Source organism: Ananas comosus, linkage group 12 (genome assembly GCF_001540865.1).
Source record: "Ananas comosus cultivar F153 linkage group 12, ASM154086v1, whole genome shotgun sequence".
Taxonomy (NCBI): Eukaryota; Viridiplantae; Streptophyta; class Magnoliopsida; order Poales; family Bromeliaceae; genus Ananas; species Ananas comosus.
The window spans coordinates 11,139,900-11,150,286 of NC_033632.1; the positions used below are offsets into that span (position 1 = coordinate 11,139,900).

Genomic DNA, 10,387 nt, shown 5'->3' on the forward strand with positions numbered 1-10,387 from the left:
CGGTATTAGCAAGTTGAGTTACAAATTATAAAAATAACAATAAGTATCAATAGGGTAATGAGTATGAGGTAGTAGAGTATCGAAAATACTAGCTAATATATATATATAGTAGTAATATACTTATCCGGGAGATGTGAAACAACATGATGTGCCAATTTTTTAATTTTTTGGGATTTATTTGAGATGATGATAAAGCGTAGGGTGGTAACTGATGCAAATTTTCACGCACAAAGTGCGAGTGAGCTTTTCTTATAATTTAACCTTTTGTATTTTTAAAGCTCACAAGTCATAACACAAAATATATAAGGACTAGGAATTTTTTCCACAAAGAAAGAGAAGTTGTTGTTACCATTGGAGAAAGAAGGGACCTGATAGACAAAAGATAGCCCAATACTTGCTTATGGAAGCAACCAACAACCCCATAAATACATCTCTAGAAGACGTCGGGATGGAAGCAGCCCGGAATGGAGCTGCTCTGTTGGGCTTGCCTGAGATGCACGCCAAGCGCGTAGTTATTGACCTGCGGCGCATCAAAGAATCAAAGGATAATCTCCCATTAGAGGAACTGCTGGAGGGATTATTCAATCGCGCAAAACGGGTCAAGAGCGAGGTTTCGGCCAATTTTAACTTTATTCATCGTGACACAAACTCAACTTTCGTTCGTTGAACGATTTGAGTCGCTACGTTGCATTAACAGCTAAATCAAAACAATAAAAAGTTGCGGAGGTGTCAACAGGAGAAAGAGAGAAAAAGAAAATGGCCGTCTATTTTAAAAGCCATGGACTAGGGGAGTTTCTGCTAGTAATCTTTACCATTTACTTCCTAACACTCGCATTCTGCTGGATCTTATATTCTTACCCTCCCAGTAAAATTCCTCCATCAATTCGACTATAAATATTCCAAGCAATACCCCATCATCTATCTCGAATCTTTATTTGATTTTTCACCTAGAAATTTATTAAGGATTGAGACCCATTTGCAACACATAAAATAACTGGGGACCAAACTAAAACCTCCTTAAAAGAATTGGGGACCCGTGGAGCAGCATAATTAAAAGAAAGGAGACGAGATTTCTGATAAGATTAAAGAACGAAAAAGGGTTTACCTCCAGGGTTTTAATTTGCTCTTGGTACTGAGATACAAGCTGTTTCAATTGCTGCAGCTCTTGATTTCTCTCGTCGTAGTCTTTATGGCGCTCGTGCTGGATCGCCACAGCTCTCCTGAGAACAGCATTCTGACGAAGCAGTTCTTCCGCCTGTTCCTTGAGCACCATATTTTCCTATCAAATAACCGAAAAAAAAAAAAGAGTTAAAAGATAGACTACATCATAATGTTGTTTGGCATTCAATTGTGATTGAAGTGTGTGTTAAAAAAATTTTACCTTATGAGAGCTCTGCATAAGTTCGGTACCAGCACGAGCGACGATGGATTTCTCCAAAAGATCCAGCACTCTTGAGGCACGAGCCCGGGCATCGTCCATGTTCGATGCGTTCATCATTTCTCTCACAAGTAGCTCGACCCATTCGGAACCATCTTTCGGGAGATCTTCTATGTTTTGAAGGTTTTCAGCACCCACATCGACGCCATTATTGGCTGAAATGCCTGGTCCGTTATAGGAAAAAACACAATGAGATGGAATTATTCGATTCTTCGACAAGTACTCAGGTTGCAGGTTCAATGGTATACAAAAATAACTTCCCTGGATCAACAACAGCAAAAGGAAAAGTTGCAAATCTACTGACCATGACTACCACACTAAAGGCAGGTTTGGCTTAGCTGGAGATCCTGAACAAGTGCTTCTGCACAAGCTGTAGCAGAATCAGATCAAGCAAAGATTCAGCTTCTGAGGCAGAGACCTCATCTCAGCTTCTCGCTCCAGCAAATGCTCGAAACTTGTTGGTTTTCTTACATTATATTTACCACCTTTGAAACTAAACAGCTAAGAGAGCATCACATAATTCTTGTTCTGATTGAACTTCAAATTCAATTATCTAATAATAACTTAAAATATCATTTCGTACAAAAAAAAAAAAAATCCATCATTTGATAATACTTGGCCCTAATATTTTCCAGAACAGAAGCAAATAATAGCAGAAGAAAAGAATAAACAGTATATCAATTGAACTTGGAACAATCTTTACATTCTTTTTAATAAGATAAGCACTGGAAAAATAGGTAAACTTCTATGAATGATCTGAAATATATACATTTAACATCTACAAACTAACTACTTGTTGCCAGCAGGAGCTTCTCTAAGAGTGTTGTTTAAGTAGAACTATTTGAAGAAGCACAAACAACTCTTTTACTAAATCCTCAAATGTGCAACAGCAACAGAAACTTCTAGTTGAAGCTTCTGCTTTTTGGGCTTGACGGTTGATTTATACAACAAAAGCTCTAAATTTTTTATACACCAAGAATGATAAATGCAACTAGTCCAAAGAAATAATAAAAGATGAATTTCTAAGCATGTGAACTGGTATATACCTTCAGTAGCTACTGGACTATTATTCGGCATTTCATTTTCAGAGCTGCAAACAGCAGATCGTAAGATGATTTCAGCTGACTGCAACCGCAGATCATGCAAACTCCTTATTGCCACATCCAGATCATTTCCAGATTCCTCAAGAGCTCTTTCAAGAATCTGAAACCATTTGCTGAACATTGATTAGCTATATTTATAAATAATGAAGCCCTTATCTATCATAATTTTGCTTATTACCCCACAAAAGAAAAAATGAGTTGAATTCATTATTAAGATTGAATTAGTCATCAAGAAAATTGGTCCATCTGCATTTAATAGCCACAAGCTACCAAAGAAACACATGAAGTATATAACAAGACCACAAGCTGATTCGTGTAATCTCTATAAGCAGTAATAGTTTAGATTAAAGAAGCATGATGCAAATATAAGTTTTCCTATCCGCTAGTTAATTCTAAGTAGCCATTGTGGTGATCAATCAAGAACTTAAAGCCCTGTCTAGACGCATGAATATCATGTTTGGTATATCCTCTTGATTTCCTCAAGAAATCTATACATTTGGGTGATGAGAAGTGTGATCAAATGTTTAGAATGGAATATCATATTCGGCCTTTAAGTCATTTTTTTCAGAATAATATAGATCACCTCGTAGATGAAATATACTATTCTACCAAATTATGGATGGTAAGACCTGTCAAGAAGTAAAAATGAAACTTCCTACTTACAATCATATTAGAAAATTCTTATACCGGATAAGTTATTCTTGGATAACTTAATCCAACATCCAAACAAGGCCTAAAGTAAAACACCTAACAGCAGCATTCTTTATAGGAACAGCCAATGATTAAGAAGCTGGAATTTCAATCAGTTCAAAACTTTCAGCTGCTATCAAAATCAGCAACAAAATTTTGCTAGACCATGAAGGAAGATCAAAAGAACGCAGCTAAAAATATTTATAAAGGATGCCACTAAGATCTACCTTGGTTGAACAAGTTTTCTGATCACAAACTATTGTTACACCGATTCACTTATTTTTGTAAAGAATTAATTGTCAAAAAAAGCAGAAAAATAGTTACAACCCTTCCTGTAGTAATCATACACTGAAAAAGAAAAAAAATCTAGCATTCATTCATTTCGACCATTTGGACAAAGTTAAGACATTAGTAATTAGCTTCTTTCACAGGCCGTGACAATCAACATATGTTCCTCCAACTAGTTAAATAATATAGTCAACAACAATACCGATGACAACACAGCCAAGTGTCATGCAAAATAAACTGCAACCAAGCTTGACGTTTCGGCTGAGGCCCTGAAACTGAAACTGAACCAACATTGTGTTTTCACTTTTCATTGGATGGCTCGAAATAAGTCTTAGCTTTAAAAGTTCAATCAGATAATATTCATCAAAGAGTTCTTTCATTGTGAACCTTATATGAACAATTATTCAGGTAGGTAATATACAGGCTAGATTTGTAATGAAATAGAACCTATTTCAAACTCTTCAAGGCAAGGACAAACTTAAGATTGACAGGGAAGATGATAGTTCTTTTCAATCTCCAAGGTGTCTATAAATAACTGAGCTACAAGAACACAACGCTAGAAGGAGGTTTTCCAACCTTCAAACATTTAGTATTCCCTTTCCTTTTTTCAATTGAATACATATACATTTGATAACAGCGTCATAATTATAATTATCCATAACAAACATATACAAAAATCTTAGTCCACTGTATATACCGCTTTAAACATTAGAAGTGCTGTATAGCAACTAGAAGTCACCAATCTTAAAATTCAGCCAACTAAATTGAGAAGACACATATTAAATCACAGAAGAATGCCTCACATGCCTTCTGCTGTCTCAAAAGAACAGAAATTTTGATCAGAATATCTATTCTTAAACATGCATGTCAATTTAACCCATAATATCACTTCAACTCAATTTCACACATCTTATATGACTCGCATCAACATAAATCTTTGTTGAGTCTCATCAAGCATCATAAAGATTGCAAATTTCCCACAAACTCATATTATATGCAAGATATTATACTAATGGAAGAAGAATGAAACAAAAAAGAACAAGATTTCGAACAAGAAAACACCAAATTAAGGGGATAACCCGGGACGAATCAATCACCTGCTGGTCCATTTGGGGGAAAAGCGATCGGAGCTGCGCGAGATCGCTCTCCCTCCGATCGGCCACGGGTGAGGGCAAAGATTGTGGCGGCNGTGCTGGCACGAACGCCGCCGCCGCCGACGCCGCGGCGGCGCGGCGGAGCCTCTTGGGGGCGGGCGGAGGGGTGTGGAAGAGGAGCTCGTCGAAGAAGGGGTAGGACGAAGAAGAAGGAGAAGAAGGCGACGACCTCTTCCCACACACCGCCGCCGCCGACATTTTTGGCGATGATCTCCAATCCCAAACTCGGAATCTCCTCAACGGGGGCCTCGCGAAACCCTAGAACGGGCCTTCGATCGCCGCTTCTAGAGGGAGAGAGAGAGAGGGGGGTGGTGTTGGGGTGGATCGAGTTAGGGTTTTGAGATCGAGAGAAAGGGCGAGGTGGGTGGAATTAGGGTTTCTTTCTTCTACTACAAGAAGGTGCGATATACGCTGCGCTCGAGATTGCGATAATGCGCGACGTTTGGAGGGATATTTATAGAGCGAGGAGGAGAGAGAAAGTAGAGAGAGAGAGAGAGAGGTGGGTGCAATACACGTATTCCATAAACCCAGTGTATCCGTACGCGTTGTGCACCGCACATAAATAACTAATTCAGGTTAAAGAAAATCTAGAAAATAATTTTCTGGAGGAAATTTTTGTTTTATTTGTTTGATTCCCAAATTAATAATCTTTTTTGAAAAAATTTTCTAAATTTTAAGAAAGAAATCTCCTTTTTATTTTTCATTTTTTATTAAAAAATTGAACTCATAAAATAACTTTCCCATGCACCTTTTTATCAATCAATAATATATTAAAATAAAAAATATAATCTATGCAATTTACAGTAACTATGCATAAAAAATAAAAATTTAAAAATCTATGTACAATTAAGACATTAATAAATGATTCCAAAAATCAGTGGTACAGAAAATAAATATTATTAAATATACTAAGACAATAACCTGTAAATTTTATTATTTTTTAATCAGTAGCTCTTTCAAATTTAAATGTTATATAGAACACAAGTAAGATAGATTTTGACTCAAAATCCTCTTAATTTTAGTGTTATGGTAATTTGAAGGGTGGTGTATGAATGTACTCATACACTTAGTGCAGGGTATAATATCTTTGCGAAGTGGTCGTGTGTAGAGATGTAGTGGATTTTCAAAAACCAGAATCTGAACCCAACTCTAAACCCGAGATCTGAACCCAAATTCGAACCCGACGGATTTTAAAAATCCGTATCCAAACCTGAAGCTGACCAAAAATTCGAAACCCATACCCGAACGCAAAAATTTGAATCCGATATAATTATTTTTTTTTCAATATTTCAAAATATATTATATTAAATCTAAATTTTTAAAATACAAATTCAAATATAACATCAAATTATTATATGTATATTATATATAATGCAAAATAAATTCGGGTTCGGATTCGGATCGGCTACAGTCAAAATTCATATCCGAATCTATATCCGTCGGATTTTTATTTTTGATATCCATATCCGAATCTATATCCATTTAGCACTGAATATATCCGCTCCAATTGGTTTCGGGTTCAGATAAAATTTCGGATATTCATACCCATTGACATCCCTAGGCCTGTGGGAACGGATTTGGTCTTTGAACCCAACCCAAATTTGAGACCCAGCCCGGCCCAGCCCAGCCCAGAAGCCTAGTCGGGTCTGACCGGATCAAGAAAAAACCGAACCGGTGGTTTTTTTTTTTTTTTTTGGTCCCAAACAATGTTGAGTTCTCTATTAGAAGTAGTGGAGAGTAGAATTTAAATTAAAAATAGGTTTCTTTGGATAGTATGTGAGGCCACCATCTCGTGAATGGTATCAATTTTTGACTAAAATACAAAAAAAGAAGAAGAAAATCTCGTGTGAATAATTTTTAATAAAATAAAAAAGTTAATGTGATAAGTAAAAAAATTAATAATTCTTGAATAGAGTGGATGTAATATGTATATCTTATTTTAGGTAGTGTTTGGATTGGGTACAAGATGGGGGATAAGGGGTTATCCCCCCTCTTGTATCCAAATAGGATTTTTGGTAGGTGGGAACACTTGTTCCCACCCAGGGGTGGAACAACTTGTTCCACCCCCTGGTACAAGAGAGAGAGAGAGAGAGAGAGAGATTTATTTTAAAGTTAAATTTCTAAAATTTATAATTTATAATTTTAAATTATAAATTTTAAAGTTTAAATTTTAAATTTGATATATTTAGTTTTCAAATTTTAAATTTGATATTTTTATCTTTCAAATTTAAATTTGGTCTTAAATTTAAAATTAGATATTTAAAATTAAAATTTTGAGAATTAAAATTTTAAATCTAATTTCAAAATTTATAATTTAAAAGTTAAGATTTTCAATTTAAAATTTTCAGTTTAAAAATTTAAATTCAATTATAGGGATAATATCATTATTTTCTATTTATAATTACTAACTATTCCACCTTATACTCACATTTTCACCCAAACACAATTTTTCTAGTTCCAGCTTATACTCACATTGTCATCCAAAAAAAAAAAAAAAACCCATATTTCTACGAAAACCCATATTTGTATCTATTCCCGGTATAACTAGTTCTTGCTTATACCCGAACCAAACGAAGCCTTAGAGTATACCGGTAGCATTGCTTTCTGTAAACACAATTTTTTCACTTTCTCTCTCTAACTTTTAAAAAACTATATTAATGAAGAGGGCGAAATAATCAAATTATCCTTATTTGTTAGAAAAAACTAATATATTTCTGTCATTTTTTAAGAACGTTTTTAGTATAAATTATAAAAAAAACTAACAGAATAATGATGGAACCGTAACATAGAGAGGCTAAATGCATCAAATTAAAATTTTAAGAGGGTTTAATATAGGTTAATGAAAATCAAGGTATGTAATCTTTACCATTCAAATTCTACTCCCATATATTTAGATATCATCGTAGATTTTCTCAAAAGTCATTAATATCGTAATAATCGCGTGTGAAGGGAAATGATGCGGGCATAGATGCAATGCTTTAGAGGTCGCTCAAGTTATGGATGGCAATGTAGTTTAGGGCCTGTTTGGCCTAGATTCTGGAAAAGTGATATCTACAGAAATGATTTTAGTTTGGAAAATTGATTTTGGTGAAAAACTGTAGAGCGTTTGGCTGAGTTTAAATAAAAGTAATTTTTCTAAAGTGATTTTCTAAAACTGTTTGGCAAAAAATTTTTGATGCTTGCATATATTAATATTTTTACTAAATTTTATTTTAAAATAATTTTAAATTTGAATTTAAATTAAAATTTTAAATTTGAATTAAAAGTATAATTTTTAAATTTCAAATTTACAAAAAATAAGATGACCTCTAGGTAGGTTTTTTTTTTTAGAGAGAAAGATAGCATGCTACCGCTTCATTTAATTCTTTTTAAAATAAACTTAGCTTTGTTGAATCGTTGGCGCTAACCATTAATCCCAAAAGCTAGAGCTGTTAGAAATACGCAACCAATTTACTTAAAGTGTATAGATACAACGCCCACGGATCTTGATTGTGACTCGGCCCAACCAGCATCACGCCATTTCGAATATGACTCGGCCCACCCAACCTCATGCTATTTCAAACAAAACTCGGCCCAACATGACCTCCCACTACAGAGCAGGATGCTGGCTCATTTAAACCAACAAACTAGAACTTTGAATCAACTGAAATTTGAATTTAGAATCTCAAATATTAACCACCAAATCTTTTACTACTTACGCTAAGGACGGTCAGTGACCTCCAGGCAGATTGGCTAGGAGTAGAAAAGCGGCAACGTGGAAGTAGAGCAAATGAAAGGACAGAAACAAAACTATTGATGCCCATAAAAAAAACAAAGACTTAATTGCATCCGTACATACTGTACTCTAAAATCTTTTTCAACTGGCCCACAATACTTAAGTCCAACAATGTCGTCAATAGAGTTAGCCTTTAAAATGAAAACTTGTAGCTCCATCAATGGAGCATGGTCATAGTTAACAGAGAAGGTGGCCCCGACTAGAGCTCATCTGGGAGGAAAAGAATGGAAAGTTGCTTTATCTTTTGGGTAGATGTAATTATAAATACAGTATAGTTGAAGATATATGTAGTTGAAAATGCTGTAGTTACAACTATATGAATCTTGTTTGGCTGGATGTAGTAAAAAGCGTCGTAACTATAAATAATTTGTTTGGTTGCATGCAGTAAAGAAGTAACTTTTAAAATTTTATCATTATATATATATGATAATGAAATTACCTCCAACATAAAATAAAAAATTATATTTTTTGTTTAAAAAATAATTAAGAAGGTAAAAGCTTACATTTTGTTTAAAGTTACTCTCTCCGACTGCTACAGCTGAAACTACGATCAATTTGGTTGTAGTTCCAACTGCTGCAGTCGGACTTCCTCCTGCAGTTCCTACTGCTGCAGTTGGAGTTAAATACATAAAATCAAACAGTGAATTTGCATTTACATACAGTTACAACTATTGTATAGTTGTAAATACATGCAACCAAACTCATGTTCTCATGTTCTTTAAATGCCCCAAATATCTTGTTTCTCATCTATCAATTTTTTTTTTTTAGCGAAAATAAACTAGTTCTCATATATTCCTGTTAACTCTAACCATTTTCTCTTAGCAGAGCTACAAAATCGGTTTCAAAGGCTATCTCGCTTAGTATAATATTTGCAACCAAAAAAAAAGTACAATTTGGCTAAATAAAAAAAAGGGCAAAGTGTAGTGTGTACGGTTATAATTAAGCCAAAAATAAAATACAAATAATAGGTCATTACCATCCATGGCCCTCTCAAGGTCCACAATCACAACAAGATAATAAAAATAAAAAAAAATACTTCAAAAAAAAAGTGCACTTAGTTCCTTCCTGTAGATTAAAAATATATAAGAGGGTTACAATATTAAAATTAATACCGTTAAAAATAAATATTTGAGAGAATTATAATGTCACGCTAATAGAAAAAATTAAGTCCTAATGGCGTAAATTTCTAAGAGGGTTAAGTACTAAGTACACACGATTTTCATTTTAGGGATTAAGTTCAACGCGCGATATATTAAAGGGGGCAAAGTATAATTTTATTTTAAACTTGCTAAATCAGTCTCTTCTTGTGAATTTAACACTTTGTAACATTTTTGAGATAGTATTACTCCTGCAAAAAAAAAAAAAGAAAAAAAGAAAAAAAAAAGCTTAAATCAAACTCAGTGCATATACGATATCTAAAAGTGTTTACTGTATGTTAAAAAGAATCACATTTTAATGTAGGGATGTCAATGGATATAGACATTCGAAATTTTATCCGACCCCAAATTCGAATGAAGTGCTAGACAGTTTCAAATACGCATATAAAAACCAAAAATCCAATCCAACAGAGGTATGGATTTTGTCTATACCAAATCCAAACCTGAACTCGACTCGAACCGGAATTGATTTTATATATATATATATATATATATATATATATATATATATAGAATTGAGCTCCTATACTTTTAAAAGTACCAAGTTATTGGTGCTTATAGATTTTTAACCATTGGATTAAGAGATATGTGGTTAGGATGATGTGGGCCTCCTAGGGTTGAGTGGGTGTGGTTGATAGTATAATCTAATGGTGAAAATGATCCGAGGAGTAGATCTAACGGTATAAAAACTACAAGCACCAGTGCTTGGTGCTTTTACAAGCACCATAGCTGGATCTATATATATATTATATATATATTATATATATATATATATATATATA

General features: G+C 34.0%; 1 protein-coding gene across 1 annotated transcript; it reads right to left on the bottom strand.

Annotated features, from left to right (window-relative positions):
* LOC109718339 lies at nucleotides 285-5,094 on the bottom strand. The gene is made up of 5 exons (XM_020244525.1): nucleotides 4,617-5,094; nucleotides 2,485-2,641; nucleotides 1,382-1,602; nucleotides 1,106-1,279; nucleotides 285-520 (listed from the first exon to the last, which is right to left on the bottom strand). The coding sequence occupies exons 1-5, from the start codon at nucleotides 4,869-4,871 to the stop codon at nucleotides 434-436; spliced, it is 894 nt and encodes a 297-aa protein (XP_020100114.1). The 5' UTR covers nucleotides 4,872-5,094; the 3' UTR covers nucleotides 285-433.